The sequence below is a fragment of the Diceros bicornis genome, chromosome 22 (assembly GCF_020826845.1).
Source record: "Diceros bicornis minor isolate mBicDic1 chromosome 22, mDicBic1.mat.cur, whole genome shotgun sequence".
In the NCBI taxonomy this organism is placed as follows: domain Eukaryota; kingdom Metazoa; phylum Chordata; class Mammalia; order Perissodactyla; family Rhinocerotidae; genus Diceros; species Diceros bicornis.
This window is the reverse complement of record NC_080761.1, coordinates 29648175-29671853: the sequence shown is the minus strand read 5'-3', so window position 1 is coordinate 29671853 and position 23679 is coordinate 29648175. Positions and strand designations below refer to the sequence as shown.

The following is a 23679-nucleotide window of genomic DNA, read 5'->3' as shown; positions in this document are numbered from 1 at the left end:
TTTGGATTATGTACTTTCCTGTATGTTTTTATTTTACAATATAAAAGTTAAAAAAGATATTATAAACTTTATGCCAATGTCTGTATGACACTGTATATGAAAGAAACCAATTCCTAGAAAAATGTAACTTGCCAAAATGACTTGGGAAGAGAGAGATAATCTAAATCTTCTTAAATCTGTTTTTAAAACTGACCTGAATCAGCAATCCAAAAAATTCCCACAAAGAAAATTCTAGTCTCAGATGGTTTCATTGACAAATTTGATCACAGCACATTCAAAGAATGAACAGAGAAGAGAACAAGAGACGAACCCTTCTTTGACTTGTTTGATTGAGACAAGCATAACCTTGGTTAACCAGGAGAGTAAGAAGAAGAAAAATTATCGGCAAAATGTATTCAATGAACATAGATTTAAAAATTCTAAACAAAATGTGACCAAATCAAATCTATGAATACGGAAAAAAATACGCTTTTCCTTCTTTCTTGTACTGTTAAGTTTACTTATATTTCTACATTTATCTCCTCAGTGAGAAGTAGTACGTTGAGTATGAGGATTCCCCACTTCACAAAGAGATTATTGAGAATGTAATGAAAGTGGTAATTTACAATATGTGTAGTACTTACACTAATAAAAATACTTTGGTACCTAACTTGAAGCAGCTAGAGACTATACTAGATGTATGTTTTATAGAACCAATAAGTCTCATTTTGAGGGCAAAATGGAATTTTACATTTAAGAAAGAGTTTTGAAGACTAAAAAGCACTACACACATTGTCAGGCATTACTATAAGTATTTAACATAATCTTTTTATTTGAGCTAAAATATAAACTTGACAAAGTCAGATATCTTTATTGTTTTCTAATGTATCCCAAGTGCTTAGAATTGTGCCTAGAACATGGCAGACACACAGATATTTGTTGAATGAATAATTTGTATTCAATTTTACTTCTTAAACCTGTATCACTTTAATTAAAGCAAGAAACTAATTTTATGTGTGACCTTTAAATTTGCTCATTAACTAAGGCACACTCACTAATTCAAAGGCAATGTCAAGACTGGTGTCATAAAAAGAAAGTATTTAAAAAAAAGAAAAATAAAATATCTTTCTGATCCTCTTTTAAACAATAAAGAACCTAAATTTTAACTGATTTAATCTTTTAACTTATAACTCAATTTCCTACCACTGAAGAAAAGCTCACTTGTACAAATTAAAATGCTTTATCTCCAAAATCAGCCCAACTTTGTTTGCTTCAATCTAATAAAATACTTTTAGATTTTATATTAAGGCTGATTCATAAATTATGATGGACATGACAAAGTTTACAAGCGTGTTAAGAACATCGCATGTTTAAAAAAACATTATTTTTGGCAATAACTTCTAAAATGCAGAAGTCTATGTCAATTACCTCGCACAACCAAATGCCATTAGTCGATACTTGTTATTTACTGCTACACAAGTTCCATCAATAATGTCTTGCGGCCAAACTCCATGAAGCTGCTATAATAAAGAAAAATAGTTAAGGTTTAAAAAGGGTTCTCCAAAATATACTGTAACCAATATGATTCTCCTTCAATAAACATAGTTTCATAAGGCTTTATTTGGTTTCATCTGGCTAGAAAAATATCCCATCAGGACTATCATCTGAATTTTCTTTCTTAACACATAATTTCATTAATTGGTTCGATAAATATTTCCACGAGCTCAGTTCAGTGTTAGTCTATTTGTAAAACACTAAAAAAGGGATATTCGATCTTCAAATTCAAATTAAATGAAGATGACTTCCCTGTTAGAATATAAAACTCTTGATAGCAGAAATTGCATCTAACTTGCTTACTATTATTATTCTCATCACCTAGCACATAGCGTTTAACTTTACAATCCATGGAAAATAGTAAATTTTATTTGGTCTTTCCTTTACAAGCGACTCATGATTTCAACTGCTTACTATTCTCTAGTATTCCTTTGCTTTATAGTATAATGGTTATAGCACGTTATCTGGCAGCCTGATATAACATCTCATGTCTACCATTCACTTGCTAAAATGATTATTTGACCTTTCCAAGCTTCAGTTTTCTTATCTGCAAATTACTCACCTCTTAGAGTGTTTTGAAGACTAAATGAGAACATACATACATGCAAACCAGTTAATACAATGCCTAGCATTCAACACGTTAAGCATTCAATAAATAAAAAGCTTAAACATTAAGTTTATATGCTATTTAATTCTGAATATAAATACAGAACAGATTCAGCTCCACTGTCTGTTTTTATTTGTCAAATCAAGAGTATCTTAAATTACAAATTCTATGGCAAAAGTCATCATGACCGTTAGGTTAGTAAGCACGATAAACAGCACACCACAATACAGAACTTTATTTTTGGATAATCCCAAAAGTAACATTGGAAGATCCAATACAATTACAACTCTGTTTGAAATATAATACTACAGATTTTATTTAATTCCCAAATGAGTTATATAATCTATTATCTAAACGTGGAATATTTGTTTTTTGCAGGAATTTTATTTATTCTTCAATTTTAATAATAAAACTAGACATTATTTTAGATAACAAAAAATGGTAAAGATAGCATTGAGCAATGTTTCTTTGAACCACTGCCCAGATTGGAATTCATTCATTCACTCCTATAACAAATATTTTCCAGATGCCCACTATTCACCAGACACTGCTCTACGTGCTAAGGATGTAAGGCAGCAAAATCCCTACCTGAATCCCTGCCTTACATTTGTTAGGAGACTGACAAGTTAAAAAAATTATACTGTGTATTGGAGGCTGGTAAATGCTACAGAAAAAAAAAAATAATAAAGCAGTTATAGGGAAGAGGGAGTATGGGGGAAGGATTTAATATTAAATGGTTTTCCCTATGAAGGTGCCTTTAGAGGAAAGTACTGAAGGAGATACAGGAAATACAAAGGCCCTATCGTAACAACATTTCTGGCATGTTCAAAGAACATTAAAGAGGCCTGTGCAGGGGGAGTGGAGGGGAAAGGGGGAAGAAGTAGTAGATGAGGTAACAGACAGAAGGTCCGATTTATAAAGCTTTGAAAGCCACTATAAGAACTTTGGCTTTTTCTCCAATTTATATATGGGTAGTCATTGGAGTGCCTTTAATTTTTTTAACCTTTTCTATTACGAATTATAATATATTAGAAAAGAATGCACAACACAGAAATGCACATCTCAATAACATCACAAAGTAAACACTTGCGTAATTACCACTCAGGCCAAGAATTATCAGTACCCAAAAGTCCCCCAACAATGTCCCTTCCGATCAATATACCCTCACCCCTACCACAAAAGTAACCAATATCCAGACTTAACATGGTAATCACTTCTTTCTTTTCCTTTAAACCATTACCACTTAAACATGCATCCATACAAACTCTAATTTAGAACTGCCTATTTTTTATTTTTCCTTTTACATAAAATAGAATCATAGCACGTGTTCTTTGGTGTCTAGCTGTTTTCATTCAACAAGCTTGTGAGATCCATCCGTGTTGTTGCATCTAACCATGTTTGTTTACACTCACAGGGCTTAGTCCACTGGGCCTCTGGCCTCCCCTACTCTGGCAGTTCTTCACTGTCTTATTTGTTCTCCAAAGCCTTTAGGCACATTTAAAAAATATTTTTTCTCCGGCTTTTCTAGTTGTCCTCAGCAGGTTTTGTCCTAATTATCTAGATCTACTGAAGGGTTCTGAGAAGAGGAGTGGCACAATCTGACATATTTTAATACATCTGTTAAATGTATTAAACAATGCTAAATAGAATTTTTACAAAGCACTTAAATAATGCCTAACATAAATATAACATTAGTGTATTCCCCAATGACCAGCAATACATATGTGTTGTTTTTTCTTGTAATTTATACTTTCTGTTTATAACTTATTTAATAATGTTCATCTATTTTTCATTATTTTTTAAATCCTTAATTTACTGGAAAAATTTCCTTAGCCAAACAGTAAGAAAAGCTGATACACAGAAATGAGTCAACCACTTTTTCAGTTCTAATATTTTTGTTTTCAGTAAAAACACTTAAATCCCCAGTATACACCAACAAAATGAAAAGGCAACTTACTGAACAGGAGAAAATATTTGCAAATCATGTATTTGACAAGGGGTTAATATCCAAAATATATAAAGAACCCATATAATTTAACATCAAAAAAAAAAAAAAACCCCAAACCAATTTGATTAAAAAATGGGCTGAGGATTTGAATAGACATTTTTCTAAAGATGACACAGAGATGGCCAACAGGTACATGAAAAGATGCTTAACATCACTATTCATCGGGGAAATGCAAATCAAAACCACAATGAGATATCACCTCACACCTTTCAGAATAGCTATTATCAAAAAGACAAGAAATAACAAGTGTTGGCAAGGATGTGGAGAAAAGGGAACCCTTGAGCGCTACTGGAATGTAAATTGGCACAGCCACTATGGAAAACAGAGTGGAAGTTCTTCAAAAAATTAAAAACAGAACTACTGTATGATCCAGAAATTCTACTTCTGGGTATTTATCCAAAGAAAAAGAAAAGCCTAACTCAAAAAGATATATGCACCTCCATGTTCACTGCAGCATTAGTTACAATAGCCAAGATATGGAAATAACCTCAGTGTCTATCACAAATGAATGGACATATACACAATGGAATAGTATTCAGCCACCAAAAAGAATGAAAGCTTACCACTTGTGACAACATGGACAGACCTTGAGGGCATTATGCTAAGTGAAATAAGTCAGACAAAGACAAATACTGTCTGATCTCATTTTTATGTGGAATCTTAAAAACAAAACAAAACAAAACCAAGCTCATGGATACAGAGAACAGATTGGTGGTCGCCAGAGGTGGGTAGGTGGGGGTGGGGCAAATGGGTGAAGGAGTCAAAAGGTATAAACTTCCAGTTATAAAAAGAAATAAGCCATGGGGATGTAATGTACAGCATGGCGACTACAGTTAATAATACTATATTGCATACTTGAAAGTTGCTACCAGAGTAATCTTTAAAGGTTCTTATCACAAGAAAAAAAAATTTTTTAACTATGTATGCTGACGGATGTTAACTAGACTTATCGTGATGATCATTTCTCAGTATACACATATATCAAATCATTATGTTGTATACCTGAAACTAACATAATATTCTATGTCAACTATACCTCAAAAAAACCTTTAAAAAATCCCAAACATAATTACAAATATATATGCACCTTGTAAAAAAAAATTAGATTCTTCAAAAGCTTATTATATTCTTATTTATATATTGACATGTTATCACAAATGTATTATTTAGTACCTTACTATTTGAATAAAGTTGTTAATGGAAAATATTTTATTAGGAATATGAAAGCTGATACCATGTAGAAAAAACATGCCCTTCAAAACTTAAAAATCCTTTCCAGTTAAAGAGAGCAGACTGAACATGAATATTTACCTTCTCAGACTGTTAAAACCCAAATTTTTATAACACAGAAGATTTTTTTCAAAAAGCATAAACTGGTAAGGACAAAGAATGGGAGAGAAGATAGTTATCAGAAAATTTTGGAAGCTGGGATGCATATGGATGAGTAGAATCCTTAACTGGCAGTAAAGAACGTTGAGAAATAGCTAAATTTACATTGTAGGGCACACAAAAGGCTTGGGAATTTAGATGTCTCTGAAAGGCTGAACTAAAAGCAGTAGGATTGGTTCAAAGCCTGTTTAAGCAGCAGCTGGGTCTTCCCAGAGTACCTCCCAATTTGAACAGCTACGAAATATCCCACCTCCAATCCAAAAGAAAACTGGAGATTTTTCTTTGGAGAAAAACAAAACAAAAAAATCGCAGTGGTCTCTACTGAAAACAGTAAGTGAACGTTAACATCCTGAATTTGGACCCTCTAGTGTAACTCTTCCATAATTCTAATCCCAGGATATTGGGCCAGCCAGGTATACTTTCTCTGGAAAGGGTTACAGGACTCTTCCCCAATGAACACTGCATACAGAGAGGGCAGGAAAGGAAATAACTCAGTTAGCTGACCCTATGGTGAAGATCAACCTAACCCACAGAGCCTCCAATGAATCCAAATTTTCATTTTGAGTCTCTGTCACAGTAACCAAATGAATTTATTAATTAATCATATGTTAATCAACCATTAACTATGAAAGGATCTCATACAAATAAAAGAATAAAGGGAATCCTCAGGATGATGATAATGGAGAGCCCAAAAATACAACTGTGTTAGAGGTATATATAGCGAGCAACTAGCCCAGTTTGGAGCACGCCAGAAGGCTCCAAGAGAAACGTCTTCAAGAAGAAGAAACAGAACACCTAATGCATTTGAAAGAATTGAGAGGATATTTACAAAACCAGCAGACAAGCTGGCGGTTAAGTTATGGTAAGTACATAAAAACTAAGCAAATGTAAAGAACAATTATGAATTCCCAGTGCAAGGGAAAATCTGTAGTAAAGGAAAAATAATCATAACATATTTTAAGGCTCAAGTACTAATGGGATTTATATATCAATACAATATAAACAATGAATAGTAATCTAATCAAAATAAAATAACCAAACTTGGAAGGTGGGAACAGGGAAGGGAAGTAAATGGTCATTTTCCACAGCGGGAAGTCAATAAACACAGCCTAAAAACTAAAAATTAAAGGAAACATTCAGGGTAGTGAAAATAAATATCAAAATAACCAGTAAAGGAATAAAAAGTAGTTGCCTCTTAGAATGAAATTGAGCATCAAGAGAGCAGGGAGGAGGGCAGGAACTATCATTTTTCTTCAACATGTCTAATTCATTTGTCTACTTCTAGTATTTATATGTATAGTTTTGATTAAAAAAATTAATTAAAAACAACCACTAAAATCTTACATAAGGAAAATGAGAGAGGGATTTAATAGCAAAGACCAAAATTAATAAATGCAAAACAAAGAAAATGAACATTCAAAGTCAGTAAGTCATACCTCTGCAGTAAATCGACTTGACACTGGTGTAATAAATCCAACTTTACCATCGTTAAACACAACAGCAAAACCATCAAGTGTGGCACAGTATTCCATGTCTCTGATGTGCACATCTACAAAGCCCAGGAATGAACCTGCTGATGAAAAAATAAGTATATGAAATATGAATATAAATATAGTAAATAATTCTCTCACATTTTTGCCTGCAAACTCTGTCAGGACAGTTAAAAGGGCAAAAAAATGACCTAACAACACTAAACAACTAAACTACTCCTTTCTACTGACACACACACACACACACTCCTCCCTTGCATAATTAATTCCAAAGTAAAAAAATAATGTTCGTCCACAGAAAATATCTAACTAGATGATATCATATATTTAAACATCCGATTCTACCTCATGCAGGAAGTATAACTACCTCTAGATGACTGCAGATCTACTGAAAAGGGTACTGTGCAAAGATTAATAGCTTTCCTTCCATTTGTCATTCCTTCCCAGTGAATAAGATGAAGAAGTCCATCAGAAGTAGCAACCAGGAGATCTTCCAGCACAGACTGTAAACTGTAGAGAAATAAGCAATTTAGAATCAATTACCTTCTAAGAGAGCATAAAGTAATGAGTATGAATATAATTGCTCTGAAGAATATTCATACAGAGAAGATCAAGAAACCACTTACAAAACTGCCATTTATCTAAAATCTAGCTTTATAGTAGTAGCTTTGTCCATGTATAATTCAATCTAGAATCAGAAATTCTGGAAGAAATGGAAGGCTATGGGTGGCAATAGTCAGAGACATGAGTTGGATTAAAAACTAGAAATACCGAAACAGCAAATTAGAAGATGTAAGGGTAAGTGATAGATGACAAGAAAGAAAGAGAGAAACCATAAAAATAACAACTAACGACAGGATGACAATCTAGAGCCATGGAGTATAGAGGTAACAATCCTCTAGCCCTGTCCAACAGAACTTCCACCAGTGATGGAAATGTTCTGTATCTGTACTATCCAACATAGTAGCCATTAGCCACAAGTAGTCATTGTACACTTGAAATATGGGTAGTGTGACAGAAGAACGGAATTTTTAATTTTGTTTACTTTTAACTAATTTAAATTTAAATAACTTCATTTGACTAGTGGCTACTGTACTACAGAGCATAGTTCTAGTCCACTGTGTTTCTAGGGTATCATTTAGTCTCACATTGTTCATTCACTCAACAAACGTTTATTAAGCCTGTGCTGTTGTGACAGGTGCTATGCTCTGTGTTGGAGATTCAAAGGTGAATAAAACATAGTTTCTCCCTTCAGAAGACCTCTCAGTTGATTAAGTACTGAAAAGTAATTATGTAGTACGATCTCAGCCTCACGGGTATTTGCAAAGAGATTTAACATTTACTTACCTAATGGTAAATAAATGCCTACTTTGCTTACTCTTATATGCCCAGCCCCTAGGGCCGTGCTAGTTGTATTTGGCACTAAATATTGTGCAGAGAGAAAGAAAAAGAGAACCAGGGAAACTAGTGGAAATCGGCATCAAGAAAGCCAAGGGAATAAGATGGATTTAAGAAAGAGTACTCAAGAGTATCAAACGCTGTAACAAATTTAAGTATAGGGAAGAATGAAAAATGCTGTGTCTATAATATATACTCTATTATATACTATTAAATTTCCTTTCATAAGAAGAGTATATTTAAGAAATATTTTAATCCATAGTGATGAAAAAAATGTTTTTAATTCTTAAACTAAACCTTCAATTCTTTGGAAAGTTGAGTTCAATGACTCATTCCCCAAGGATTTCAGACAATGAAGAATTTATCGTATTTTTTCCCCAATTATAAAAATATTGAAAAAGATTAGAATAACACATCCTCTTACCCAGCTTCATCTCTTGAACTTCAGAGCATATGTAATCAATTAAAATTCCCAGTTTACAGAAAGTTCACCTTTTAAAATATTATACAGTCGGCCCTTCCTATCTGTGGGTTCTGCATGCATGGATTCAACCAACCCTATGTTGTACTATGTTTACCATCCACGGTTGGTTGAATCCTTGGATGTGGGACCCTCGGATATGGAGGGCTGACTAAAGGACTCAAGCACCCGCAGATTTTGGTACCCGAGGGGGTCCTGGAACCAATGTCCCCACGGATACTGAGGGACGAGTGTATGGTCTTTCATTTCAAATTTATATTTTAGTGATAAAATGTATGTGTAGCATGTGGTGGGTAGAACAGATCCGTTACTACACGCCAAGAGAGGCAATTTAGTAGAATAGTCATTGGTTTACCAGTGATTTTCATTCAGCAGGAGTCAGCCTAGGTTTTTCCAAACTACACTCTCCCTCTTCCCTACTCCCATCTCCCTAGAAGAATCACTGCATATGACAGTTAAGAATAATATCAAAGTTACCCTCCAGAAATTTAACTGCCTGCTAGGAAAACTCAACACTGTTCTGACAAAGTTAACACAATTCAGAATCTCTACAACATTATCATCCACAATGCTGTGACAAAAAATGGCCAGATGTGTGAACAGGAAAATGTGACGTGGAGTCAACAGAAAAATCCATCAATATAAATAGACATAGACGATCTTGACGTTGTAATTAATAGATAATGATTTTAAAATAACTATAACAAACATGATAAAGAATCTATAGAAAAAGATAGCTATATCCTCCTCATTTAACTGAAAGTAAACAAACTCATTAAAACAAAGGCTGATGTCAGTTATTAAAGTACTGAGTATTTCCATAATGGTTAGTAAATAAGCCTTATTCCAAGCTATCCAAGTGCCTGTCCATCACTGACTGCCTCCCTCACAAAGATCTAACAACTAAAGAATTAATTCTTGGTATCAGGGGATGTCAGGACCTTGTACCAATAATCAATATCCCATGTATTTTCATGCTATATAGGTTTTTAAATATTTTGGAAACCACTCAAGTACACAGAAAATACATATAAATATACTCTGAGTTATGTCCTCAAAGAACCTCTCCAATCACTGACTTCATAGGCTTTATAACAGCTGTCTGGTATCCCAGATGTGCTTTTTTTTCTTTTTAAATTTAGGATCTTAGAAGCAGAATTCTAGGATCTTAGAAGTAGAATAGTTTTTCTGATTAATCAGATATTCTTTTTTGTGTGTGTGTGAGGAAGACTGGCCCTAAGCTAACATCTGCCAATCCTCCTCTTTTTGCTGAGGAAGACTGGCCCTGGGCTAACATCCATGCCCATCTTCCTCCACTTTATATGGGACGCCACCACAGCATGGCTTGACAAATGGTTCGTCAGTGCGTGCCCGGGATCTGAACCGGCAAAGCTCGGGTCACCGCAGCGGAGCATGCACACTTAACCGCTTGCGCCACTGGGCTGGCCCCCAAATATTCTTAATAGGGAAATATATAATTCATTAACTACCAATTCCCAAATATGTAAATATATTTAATACCTAATATTAAATACTATATACTACATAGGGCTTTCCTAAGGGCCTGGGATGAAGGAAGATATGGAATAAACTGTGGTATTTATTAGTATTGGTTATGTGGTATTAGTTACAAATAGACTAAGAGTTTTAATTATATTATATTAGTACTTTTTACCTTCTACACATTCTATCCTCAATAACAAAGGCTGGATGCTTAATATTAATACTATTCTTTCTTCAATCAAAAATTAAAAGCAGGATTATCGCCATCTTATGCCTCTAAGCAACGACATAACCATTATCCCTAACTTTAACCGACTTATATTTTTGGTAGTGGGAGGGAAAACAGTTGGTTATAAAGCCCACATTTCATGCCTTCTCACTCAATTCAAAACCAAATAGGAAATCTCTAATCAAATTTCCAGCAAGTACGTGTTACAGGTGCTAATAATAATATTACTCTATAATGCAACTACTTTACTGAAGTTTTGAGAGGAATCTCAGAGATTTCCAATCACCTAAATTTGTATTAAAAACCAGCACCAGACAAGTTAAACTTGTACAAGATGGCAGGAATTCTTTTTTTAAACGCTCTTTTTTCTATCCCATGTCCACAGACCATAGTTTTTACCACCAGGTGGAGGCAGAAACCCACGCTTGTACAGTTCCACCTAGCTTGGCACCCACAGACATTCAAAACCCCTTATGCAACAAGTTACAGTCTTGAAAAGGATCTTTATGCTGAAATAAAATCTGAGGTGAAGAGCAACTTTCTGACCAAGGTGATGAGTAACCTGAACTGAATCTTTTAGAACCCTGATCACATTTAAGCCAATAACCAACAAAAAAAGTTTTTTTTCTGTGAAGAGAATAAAGTATAAAAAGATAGATGAAACAAGGCAAAACAATAGCCAGCCACATGCATACAATTTTACTTAATATGTCTAGTATCTGTACTATATTCTAAAGAAGCCTTTATTAGAACTATGAATCAGGATTTAAAAAAACATAGGTATTACATTCATATAGTTCAATAGATTCATATATTACACCCATATAGCTCTGTATTTAATAAGAATATATAGTAAAAAGTATTCTTCCCAAACCCATCCCCCCAGCCACTCAGTTCTCAGGTCCAGGTTCTGATGTCTTCTTCCAGAACAATACATATTCTAACACCACCAGCTCCCTCTTAAAAACAAATAGTAGCATTATTATATACAGCACACCTTGCTTTTTTTTTTTACCCAACAACAAATTTAGGAAGGTGTTTTTCAGTGAAGAGTGCCCCCTCATTGTCTTTCATGGACACAGATCAGTATCTTTTTAAGTAACATGGACTGTATCATTCAAACAATTCTAGATCTTACCAAAAAATATAAATTTCTAAATAAAATTACAGTTGGTATACCCAATTACAGGCTTTATTACAATAATTTAAGTATAATAAAGTACCACCTGTAAAACTTCAATTTTTTATAAGAGCTAGTCAAGCATTTCTAGGGCTAAAAAAATTTTCCTCAATAAAAATAAATAAAATCAACTTTTTTATTGGTCATGTGATGTACCAACTATATCGTATATTAGCATCACAAAATGCTAAATTTAACCAAGGTACTGTACCTCATGATAGGTGCTTGCAAATCCAATATTTTCCTCATTTCTAAATTTAATGCTGGAGCACACTGTTCTTCCTTAAAATGGGGTGTCCCCTTCATTTGTGGACTTCCTCTAAAAAAAAAAAAATAGCAAATACACAGGATTAAAGAGAAAGATGTTGAATTCTCCTATACTCTGTGACTAATATATACCCAATCAAATAAAGTAATCAAACTTACAAATCAGGTGTTCATCCTTTAGGTTTTCAAATGAAAAACAGAAAAATTCCATTATAGCAGACATATCTATTTATCAATTAGAAATAAATGTGTTTGACCAAGGTAAGTTGTGTTGGGGAGGTGGGAGTAGAGGGAGAAGAGCAAAGAATCTTAGGGAAAAAACCCTTAAGGTAAAAGTGAACTCTCAGGAACCAATAGACATTTTGTTTAAAATAACTGATGGCCCTTTCTGGGTTGGGCAGCTATATATACCATTCCATACAGTGGACATCCAAAGTGATCCAAATCCTCACCTCATCTTACCTTACTCCACCCCTTATCCTTGATTCCTATCCTCTGGGTATGTATCAGAATTAAGCTCAGATCCAGAGAATCAAATAGGAGATGTTTCTTGGTAATAAAACTTACCAATAGCCAACTGGCTAAATCTGAAAACTTCCTGGCATCAAATGGCTGAACTAGAGCGGCTGGGTCAACGCCAACATAACTGAGCTGTCACACACAACCCCTCAAAAGGACTATAAAGCTGTTTTGGAACCTTTATCTCCACATGGCAGAGGACCATTCTTTCTTAACGCCCGTGCAGGAATTTAATAGCTATCTGTCTCTTCTCTTACTATCAGCTGTCACTCACTCTTGGCAACAATTAGCTTGCTTACATCATGTTTCCCTCTCCAGTCACCTACGATTCTGGAAACCAATTTGTCAATACTATTAAAATTATGGGCGAAGAGTCTAACAAGTTCAATAGCTTTTAAAGTTCCTGGTTTTACGAAAATTATTTCGATGCTCAGAAACCTTTTTCGCTTACTTTTTAATTTTAGATTATTTTTCATATAGAAGCTTGGTGGTGTTTATTACCATCCCGTTCTGCTACTGCCATGACCTGGCATATTTGATTCCTTCTATATGTCTGAACGGCTAAAGTGGGTAATGTTTAACCACATGTTTTGTGTTTGACTGATGTGACAGCCCCTTAAAAGGATACCATGAGTTATTAGTTTACAGGAGTCATATCCAAACTGCTAATCACACACACTGTGATGAATTTCCTGAGTCGTTCTCCATGTATATCTAATTTTAAATTTATTTTTCAAAGTAATACATACACATAATTTAAATAGTCAACAGTGTTAGAAGGCTTATGACAAAGGAAAAACCCCAAAGCAGTCTTCTTTTAGTGAGGCGGCAACCAGCTTCAATTCTTTTAGCTGTTATCTTCTTATATTTACCTGCATATTTTTAAACAATATGTTTATAGTGCTTTAGCATCATTATTATAGACATTAACAGTTAACTTTCCATTCTCATTCCCCAGTTTTTCCCATCCTCCCAACATAATTATACCAAAATGTTTTCATTATGATGTTTATATAAATATTTTTCACTTCTGGGTTAAGTAATATTCAGTGATTACGTTTCTTTCTTTACATAACTTAATTTTCCTGAAGTTAACTTTACTGCATGCTCTCATTTACTTGGTTTTCTTTAAACTTATACCTAAGTGTTCTCATACCCTGAATAGCTCTGACAAAAACAACTCTCAATATAATCTTCTATGTGGTCAAACCTGTTACATAACCTATTATTTCCATTTTTTTCCCCTTAGAGGCATCCCTCCTGATGCCCAGTGCCCTACTGTCTAAGTCTGCACAGCTATCATCCTGATATTTTCTTCTGTCATCATCCTGATGATTTCTTTGCTTCTTTCCTATGTTGGATCCTTTATTTTATAGATCCTGCACCTTCCTCTTACTTTGTTCACATATTCTTGGGGCTTTCTGGAAAGGTGCATGAGAAATAAATTTAGAACTCTCAAGTCTGAAATGTCTTTATTTTGACACCTGAATGAATGTTTGGGTATAAAATTTTAGGCTGCAAACAAAATTTCCCCAACACAAAATGATGCTCACACAATGAAATTTATTACAGCAAAAGACTACAACAATCAAAATATGCATCACAATAGGGCTAGTTGAATTCATATAATAAAATATTATGCAGCCAAAAGAAAAGTGGAAAAACTCTTTAAACTCCTTGGAATGATGTCCAAGATCTCTTGTTAAGTGAAAAAGTAAGGGGCATAATGCTGTATATAGTATGTTACATTTGTAAGACAGGGAAGGAAATACGAATGTTTATATAAATGCACTCCTATTTTTAAAATGAATGATAGCCAAAACCAAATGAAAATGGATACCTACAGGGGAAGGCAGACTACAGAGTGAAGGATGCTACTTTTTCTTTTTTAACTTTGGGACATCATAATGTTTTATATAATTAATAAACCAAATTAAAATTAAAATCAATAACCACAACAATCATCTCTAAAAATAGAAAAGAAACAAACCTAATTGTACATCAAGTTAGCAGCAAAAATAAAGAATTGCTTCAAGTAACTTTGAAACTCAGTAGTTTGTGCATCCTTAATGGAAAATTTTGTAAGGACAAAACCATAAAAGAATCAAGCTGTATTCAGTAATCATATTGTTATAATAATACTGATACTATTTTGGAGCTACTATGAATACAATAGGATAAAGTAAATAAGTGATTATGTTTATGTTATTGGGCACCAAGGTTATCAGTAAGAGAAGAATACACAAATATAAAACCAGAGAAGTAAAACTTGAACTTTTAAAACTTAAACAATTTTTAAAGCCTTTAAAAACTTTAACTTATAACAATCTTTAATTTGAATCGGAGATATCAGTATTAACTCACAATATATTTTTCTCTTTCTAAAATTTACTTTTTATTTTTAGCTCTGTTCACTACAAAGTCCTAAAACCAAATACAACAAAATAACAATTAGCATCAAGTCATGGTCTTCAAAACACCATTTAGCACTGAAAGAAACCAAAGTTCTTTGGAGAGTTGATTTATTCCAAGTCAGGGGCAGGAAACGGTAAAATGAGCCTTGCACCTGAAAGCAAAGATGCCATTTAAACGACACCATTTCTATGGGCTCCTCCACAGGCTAAAGATGTGACCATTTGATCACTGAAAAGAATGACTGCAATTGATTAAAACTCAAATATATAAAAACGCCTGCATTCACAACAGTACTAAAAAACACTCATTAGTTACCTCTGAAGTTCTTAGGGCTCATTACTGTAAAAACAGAAAAGTAAAGGGAAAGAATCAAACATCTCTTCTGTCTTTCCTGTATGGACTATATTTCAGGGTAAACATCAAACAGATAATGAAAGAAAGTTCTTCTTTATATAATCACATCTAAAGAAGGCAGAAGGTATGGTAGAATCAAAAAAATCACATCTTGCAATCCTTAACAAAACAACAGATCTAGGGAATAATCATCAGCTATAGTAGACCAAACCATTAGGTAAAAGTGCAAACTTAAGACATATCCACCAAATGCACCAGACTGGGGTTTGAAAAAACTCCTAAAAAGCTTTGAGTTAAAATGGAGAAAACTGAACACAGACTCAGTACTTGATGATACTAATAAATTATTGTTAACTTTATTGGATGTAATAATATCGTGGCTTTGTTTCTTTAAAATGTCAACCTGTTACAGATAAAACTAAAGTATTCAGGGCTGAAACAATACAGTATCTGGAATTTGCCTCAAAATACTAAAAGTATGCATGCATAGGGGAAAAGGTGATGTTGATAACTCTTGAATGTGGGAGATGGGTACAAGGGTTATCATTATACTGTTCTCTCTAGTGTATGCTTGACAAATTCCATAAAACCACAAATCAGTATTTTTCTCTCAGCATTTTAAAGGCTTTGCACCAATGTCTTTTAGACTCTAGTACGCGGCTGTGGAGTTCAATGACATTTGTAATTACAGACTTTCTTTATGATCTGTTTTTTCCTATCTGAAAGTTCTTAGGATTGTCTTTTGATCTTTAGTGAGTTCTGAAATTTCAGAATAATGTACCTTTCTACAAGTATGAGGACCCATCATTGTTTGCACTGAGCACTTGCAATCTAGTGACTGATGTCTTTAGTTTAGGTCTGGGCAATCTACATGTTTTGTTTCCTTAATATACTAATAAGATTCTCCATTTCTGTTATCTCTTTCTGGAACTCCTCCTATGTTAGATACTGAACCTCATATTAACCTCTAATTTTCCCTTTTCTCTCTTACTTTGTCTTGTGTTCTATATCCTAGGAGAGTTCCTCAATTGTTTCTTCCAATGCTTTCACTAAATTTTTTATTTCTGCTATGGTACTTTTCATTCCAGGAAGTTTCTCACCTACTTCCCCTTTTTTCTTATAGCATCCTTTTTTTTTTTTTATCAGGCAATATCTGTCTGAGGTTAATTACCATTTCCTCAAAGTGTTTTTGTTCCTTGCATTGCCTATTTCCTTTGAGTTTCCTTGTTTCTGTTGTGTGTGTCTCTTTTACTGGAAACTTTCCTAAGATGGCTAAGAATCCTTGGCTGTTTGTTCATGTTTAACAGGTTAATAAGGAAAAGTTAACTACAAGCTCTGTGTGTTCAAGTTAGATTTGTCAAGTAGGGGACCTCAGGGTAGTGGTCCACTGACATTTTTATTGAGGTCTTCAAATATTAGGGCCTGTTGGGTCATTTTCTGGAGTGCTTTAATTTCCCCAGGAAGGATCCCTCAGTTCTGCCTGGGATATCTAAGCACGGAAGCCAGAAGTCTGGAGCCAAGCAGGGGAAGAAAGCTTGACATCCTGATGTTCAGTATGACAACTTTCACTTAATTCCCATCTTCAGTTTAGCATCTCACCCTTGCCCTGCTCTGTGTCTGGAATCCTTTTGGTTTAATCAGACAATATATGCCCTGTCTCCTGTGAGGTGGAAACACAGAAATTCTCATTCAGATTTTTCAAACAATTCCCCTATTTATGGCCTCCAGCTATATTTGTGGTACTAGTGCATCTAATTCCTCAGTCCTTCCAGAGTTTTGCAGATCAAACAAGTTGTTTTTCATCAGTATCACGTAGGTAAACTTAGGCTCTCAGGTTTGATATTCTTTCTAAGTCATTTACTCTTTCTCATCCAATTTTTAGCTCAAGGGTTAGAGATACCTCTAGCTTTCATTAAAGATGGAAATAGTATTTCAACTTTTTGTTCTGTTGGTGATTTTCATAAGACAGAATGGAAACTTCATTATCCATCTTGAAACTGGAAACCTTCTATTTTCCTTTACATAAATACTCTCATTTATTAGAGCTAAAATATTACGCTAAGAATTTAAAAGCAAATTTACATAAATCCTGACTTCTCAATGACTTCTATTATAAAATTAGAGATAAATTTCATAGGAAGGTTTCTATCCCTTCTTCCAAACATACTAAAATGTAGCAGACAGTTAAAAATTACTTTAATAAAAAAATCTAACTTTCTGATCAAAAATATTATTACTTCTAGTTCAACAATAATTTGATAGTATAGCAATAGATTTTTGGAAGGTAGTCATGGAAGATGAGACTGGAAGGATAAGTTAAAGCCAGATTATGAAGAGCACCAGATGTCAGCAAAATAGCAATAAATTGAGCATTTACTAAATATGAGTGTACAAAATGTTCTGTACATATTATCTCAACTGATTGTTTATAATTCTTTGTGACAGGCATTATTATCCCCATCTTTCCAGAAAAGAAACCAAAGCTTAGAAATATTAAGAATTTTGCTCATTGTCACAGAGCTATTAAGTAAAAGAGTTGACATATGAGCCTGTGGCTTCAATTCCAGGTCCTAAGAAACTGAAAAATATTAGAGAATTAAGGAGACTAACAATAACCTTTGTCTGCACAAAGAAATATTAGAATAAGTGCTGAAGAAAGGATTGGGGATAGAGTAGGGGAAGGAGTAGACACTGTAGGTTAATTAGGAAACTGTTAAAAAGAGTGCACAAGGGCCTGGACTTGGGTAGTAGAAATGTCTTTTCAGACAACTTTATCATAGGATTTTTTTTTTTTTTTAAAGATTTTTATTTATTTTATTTTTTCCCCCCAAAGCCCCAGTGGATAGTTGTATGTCGTAGCTGCACATCCTTCTAGTTGCTGTACGTGGGACTCGGCCTCAGGATGAACGGAGAAGTGGTGCCTCGATGCGCACCCGGGATCCGAACCCGGGCCACCAGCATCGCAGCGCGCGCACTTAACCACCAAGCCACGGGGCCGGCCCTATCATAGGATTTTTGAAGGGAGATAACAAAAGCACACTGAGAATTATAGTTCCTGCTTAGTAACAGAGGCTTCTCAGAGACAGACAGGTATAATCACATTGTATGCACACCTGGTTGTCATTCAAGCTATTGACACATATTACATTCTTCATTCCTGGGGACACAGAAGAATTGTGCTTTTCTGCCCACATAAAATTAGGTATTGCCACATGACTTACTTTCGCCTATAAAAGATGAGGGCAAGTGACTTGTGTCACTTCTGAGCAGAGGCTTTAAAAGCCAACACTTGGTACACGATGCTCTGTTTTTATCTTCTACCACCAGGACTTAGCCTATGCCAACTTATATAGTACACTACATCACATAACTGATAGTTATTAGACTGCGGTCCAGTAAAACCCAAAGAATTAATAGCTTGTGCTTACTGTTTATAAGTGATTTTATTAACTACATAGTCTGAGGAGCAGAAAAAAAAAAAAGAATGAAGAAAAATGGAGAGAAGTCAAGATGGCGGCGTAGGCAGACTCTGAACTCACCTCCTCCCATGGACACAGCCAATTTACAACTACTTGGTGGAAAAATCACCCGAGAGAGAACTGAAAACTGGATAAGAGGAACTCCTGCAACAAAGGACAATCCTAATTGAGGTGGAAGATGCAGAAATTCCCTTCTGGAGAGAAAAAATGCCACCTTCACAAGCCACAGCACTTCATGGCCACCAGGGAGCAGCCCAAAGGTATGCAGCCCTCCTTGGAGGAGCGGGGCCCTGAGCCGGGGAGCGCCCCCACCAAAGGCATTTTTTGGACTCAGCACAATTGAGACGAGTGGCATAATATCTGACTTTGCTTGCTACTAAAACAGTGGGGAGTACCCCCAGAAAAGCTGGTTCACAAAGAAATTAAAACTGGCTCTTAAAGGGCCCACACACAAATTCATCCATTTCAGAAAGCAACCTAAAATCACCAGAAAGAAAGATGCACAGTGCTTTGGTGAAAAGACACTCACCTGATAGGCTCTGAGTGCATCTTGGTGAGAGGTAAGACCTCTCCAGGGACTGGGAAATTGGTGGCGGCCATTGTTGTGGCCTGGTGTGGGCGTGCTGACACAGACACTGGCAGACGCACTGGAGTTCTCCCTGGGGCCTGCTAGCCCAGGGTCTGCCCCAGTCACTAGAGCACCAGTTTAATCCAGCTCAGCAAGGGCAGGCAGCCCACGATAGAGACTGGCCCCACCCAACAATAAGCCCTTGGGCAACCTGTGGGCCTGCTAAGCGAGCTGCCTGGATTCTCCACGGACTGGGGAGTGGGTCCAAGGAGAAGATGGAGAGTGGGGGGCGGCGGTGGAGTGTGTGGGGCTCCCGCCTTGGAGAGACTGAATTCCCTTCAGGAGGTCGGGGCACGCACACGGGGCAGGACTGTGTTGACTGTGTGTGTGGACCTGTGGTCAGCGGGGCTTGTCAGATGCAGAAGACTTGTACCTCTCAAAGACTCACATACGGGGTTTGCCCCACCTTCCAAAGACTGAAACAATTGGGTGCTCCTGTGCCTGAGGCCAGCCCCACCGAGCTGCAATCCTCAGAGAGATGACAAGAGACCTAAAGGCTGGAGGTTTACAGCAATTATAAGCCCCTGAGCCTAACAACCTGCCACGCTGGGGGCCTACTCACTTAAAAGAAATACTGCAACACAAATGTGCTATTAGAACTTGCAGCGAACTGTGCTGGGGCTCCCCACACCTGATAAAGAGACTGAAGGGCCCACAACAACTACAAGCAGCTGAGCATTACAACAGCTGGCCAGGGGCATAGCTCAGCCTCCCTGAGCACCTACAAGGAGAGCAACCACACCACAACAGAAGGACACACGTAGCCCACATAGGGGTCACTCCTGGAACATTTGCAACTGAGGGAAGCACACTACCGGACCTGTTAAGGCATCACTTATATAAGGTCACTTCTGCAAGAGCAGGAGACGCAGCTGACCTATCTAATACATAGACACAAGCACAGGGAAAGAGGCAAAATGAAGAGGCAAAGGAATACGTTCCAAGTAAGGGAACAGGACAAAACCCCAGAAAAGGAACTAAGTGAAAGAGAAATGAGCAACCTACCTGACAGAGAGTTCAAACAAAGAGTGTTAAGGATGCTCACTGATCTTGAGAGAAAAATGGATGAACTCAGTGAGAATGTCAACAAAGAAATAGAAGATATAAAAAATAACCAATCAGAAATGAAGAATACAATACTGGTAATGAAAAATTCACTAGAGGGACTCAAAAGCAGAGTAGAGTATACAGAAGAACAGATCTGCGAGCTGGAAGAAAGACTAGAAGAAATCACCCAAGCCGAATAGGTAAAAGAAAAAGAATTAAAAAGAGTGAGGACAGTCTAAGTGGCCTCTGGGACAACATCAAGCTCACTAACATCCGTGTTATAGGTGTCCCAGAAGGAGAAGAGTGAGACAAAGGGGCAGAGAATCTATCTGAAGAAATAACAGATGAAAACTTTCCTAACCTAAGGAAGGAAACAGACATCCAGGTACAGGAAGCACAGAGAGGCCCAAACAAGATAAACCCAAAGAGGCCCACACCAAGACTCATCGTAATTAAAATGTCCAGAATTAAAGATAAGAGAGAATCCTAAAAGCCGCAACAGAAAGACAAGTTACATACAAAGGAAATCCCATAAGGCTATCAGCTGACTTCTCAGCAGAAACCTTACAGGCTAGAAGAGAGTGGCACGATATATTTAAAGTGCTAAAAGGAAAAAACCTACAGCCAAGAATACTCTACCCAGCAAGGTTATCATTCAAAATGGAAGGAGAGATCAAAAGTTTCCCAGAGAAGCAAAAATTAAAGGAGTTTGTCACCAAGAAACCAGTACTACAAGAAATGCTAAAGGGACTTACTTAAGGGGAAAAGAGAAGACCACAAATAGGAAACATCTATTTCCATAAGAGAGTAATGGATACAAATGCACAAAAAAGAGGTTAGATACGATATCAAAAACATAAAATGTGGGAGGAGGGGAGTTAAAGAGTAGAGCTTTCAGACAGAGGTCAAACTAAAGAGACCATCAACTCAATATAGATTCCTATATATGCAGGTTACTGTATACGGACCCCATGGTAATCACAAACCAGAAACCTATAATAAATACAAAAAAAAACTAACAAAAAAACCTAAGAGAAAAGAAACCAAACATAATACTAAAGAAATCCATCAAACCACAAGGGAAGAGAACAAGAGAAGAAGAAAGGAACAGAGAAGGACTACTAAAACACCGAGGGGGAAAAAGTTAAAAAATGGCAGTAAGTATATACTTATCAATAGCTACTTTAAACGTCAATAGACCAAACGCTCCAATTAAAAGGCATAGAGTGGGGGCAGGCCCCGTGGCTTAGTGGTTAAGTGCGCGCGCTCCGCTACTGGCGGCCCGGGTTCGGATCCCGGGCGCGCACCGATGCACCGCTTCTCCGGCCATGCTGAGGCCGCGTCCCACATACAGCAACTAGAAGGATGTGCAACTGTGACATACAACTATCTACTGGGGCTTTGGGGGGAAAAAAAAAGGAGGAGGATTGGCAATAGATGTTAGCTCAGAGCCGGTCTTCCTCAGCAAAAAGAGGAGGGTTAGCATGGATGTTAGCTCAGGGCTGATATTCCTCACACACAAAAAAGGCATAGGGTGACTGACTGGATAAAAAAACAAGACCCATATATATGCTGCATACAAGAGACACACTTCAGACCTAAAGACACTCACAAACTGAAAGTGAAGGGATGGAAAAAGATACTCCACGCAAATGGCAATGAAAAGAAAGCTGGGATAGCAATACTCATATCAGAAAAAATAGACTTTAAAACAAAAACTATAAAAAGAGACAAAGAAGGGCATTACATAATGACCAAGGGCACAATCCAACAAGAGAATATAACACTTGTAAATATATATGCACCCAACATAGGAGCACCTAAATATATAAAGCAATTATTAACAGACATAAAAAGAGAAATAGACAGTAACACAATAATAGTAGGGGACTTTAACACTCCACTTACACGAACGGATAGATCACCCAAACAGAAGATCAATAAGGAAACAATGGCCTTAAATGACACACTAGAACAGATGGACCTAGTAGATATATACAGAACATTCCACCCAAAAAGCTAAGCATATATGTTCTTTTCAACTGCACATGGAACATTCTCCAGGATTGATCACATATCAGGCCACAAAACAAGTCTGCATAAATTGAAGAAGATTGAAATAATACCAAGCATCTTTTCTGACCACAATGGTGTAAAACTAGAAATCAACTATAGGAAGAAAATCAGAAAAACCACAAATATGTGGAGATCAAACAAAATGCTAATGAACAACGACTGGGTCAACAAAGAAATCAGAGGAGAAATCAAAATACACCTGGAGACAAATGAAAATACAACATGCCAGAATTTATGGGATACAGCAAAAGCGGTTCTAAGAGGGAAGTTTATAGCAATACAGGCCTATCTCAAATAAATAATCTAACAGTGCAGCTAAAAGAACAGGAAAAAGAAGAACCAACAAAGCCCAAAATCAGTAGAAGGGAAATAATAAAAATCAGAGCAGAAATAAAATGAAATAGAGACTGAAAAAAAAAATAGAAAAAATTAATAAAACCAAGAGCTGGTTCTTTGAAAAGATAAACAAAATTGACAAACCTTTAGCTAGACCCACCAAGAAAAAAAGAGAGAAGGCTCAAATAAATAAAATCAGAAATGAAAGAGGAGAAATTACAATAGACACCTCAGAAATACAAAAGATTATAAGAGAATACTATGAAAAGCTATACGCCAACAAATTCGACAATCTGGAAGAAATGGATAAATTCTTAGAATCATACAACCTTCCAAAACTGGATCAAGAAGAAATAGAGAATTTGAATAGACCAACCACTAGTAAGGAAATCAAAAACCTCCCCAAAAATAAACGTCCAGGACCAGACGCCTTCCCTGCTGAATTCTACCAAACATTCAAAGAAGACTTAATACCTATCCTTCTCAAACTCTTCCAAAAATTGAGGAGGGGGGGAAGCTCCCTAATTCATTCTACGAAGCCAACATTACCCTGATACCAAAACCAGACAAGGACAACACAAAAAAAAGAAAATTACAGGCCAATATCACTGATGAACATCGATGCAAAAATCCTCAACAAAATACTAGCAAATCGCATACAACAATACATTAAAAAGATTACACACCACGATCAGGTGGGATTTATTCCAGGTATGCAGGGATGGTTCAACATTTGCAAA

General features: G+C 36.0%; 1 protein-coding gene across 2 annotated transcripts in view; it reads right to left on the bottom strand.

The window, feature by feature from the left end:
* RIC1 (RIC1 homolog, RAB6A GEF complex partner 1) overlaps positions 1-23679 on the bottom strand; it is a 155070-nt gene that overhangs the window by 39855 nt on the left and 91536 nt on the right. Inside the window, exons 4-7 of one of the 2 annotated variants that reach the window (XM_058565761.1) lie at positions 12030-12137; positions 7395-7537; positions 6974-7110; positions 1408-1499 (exon numbers count right to left, since the gene is read on the bottom strand). In XM_058565761.1, the coding sequence (XP_058421744.1) occupies positions 1408-1499; positions 6974-7110; positions 7395-7537; positions 12030-12137 (480 nt within the window). The remainder of the gene's footprint in view (positions 1-1407; positions 1500-6973; positions 7111-7394; positions 7538-12029; positions 12138-23679) is intronic. The other variant, XM_058565762.1, reaches the window with a different exon arrangement.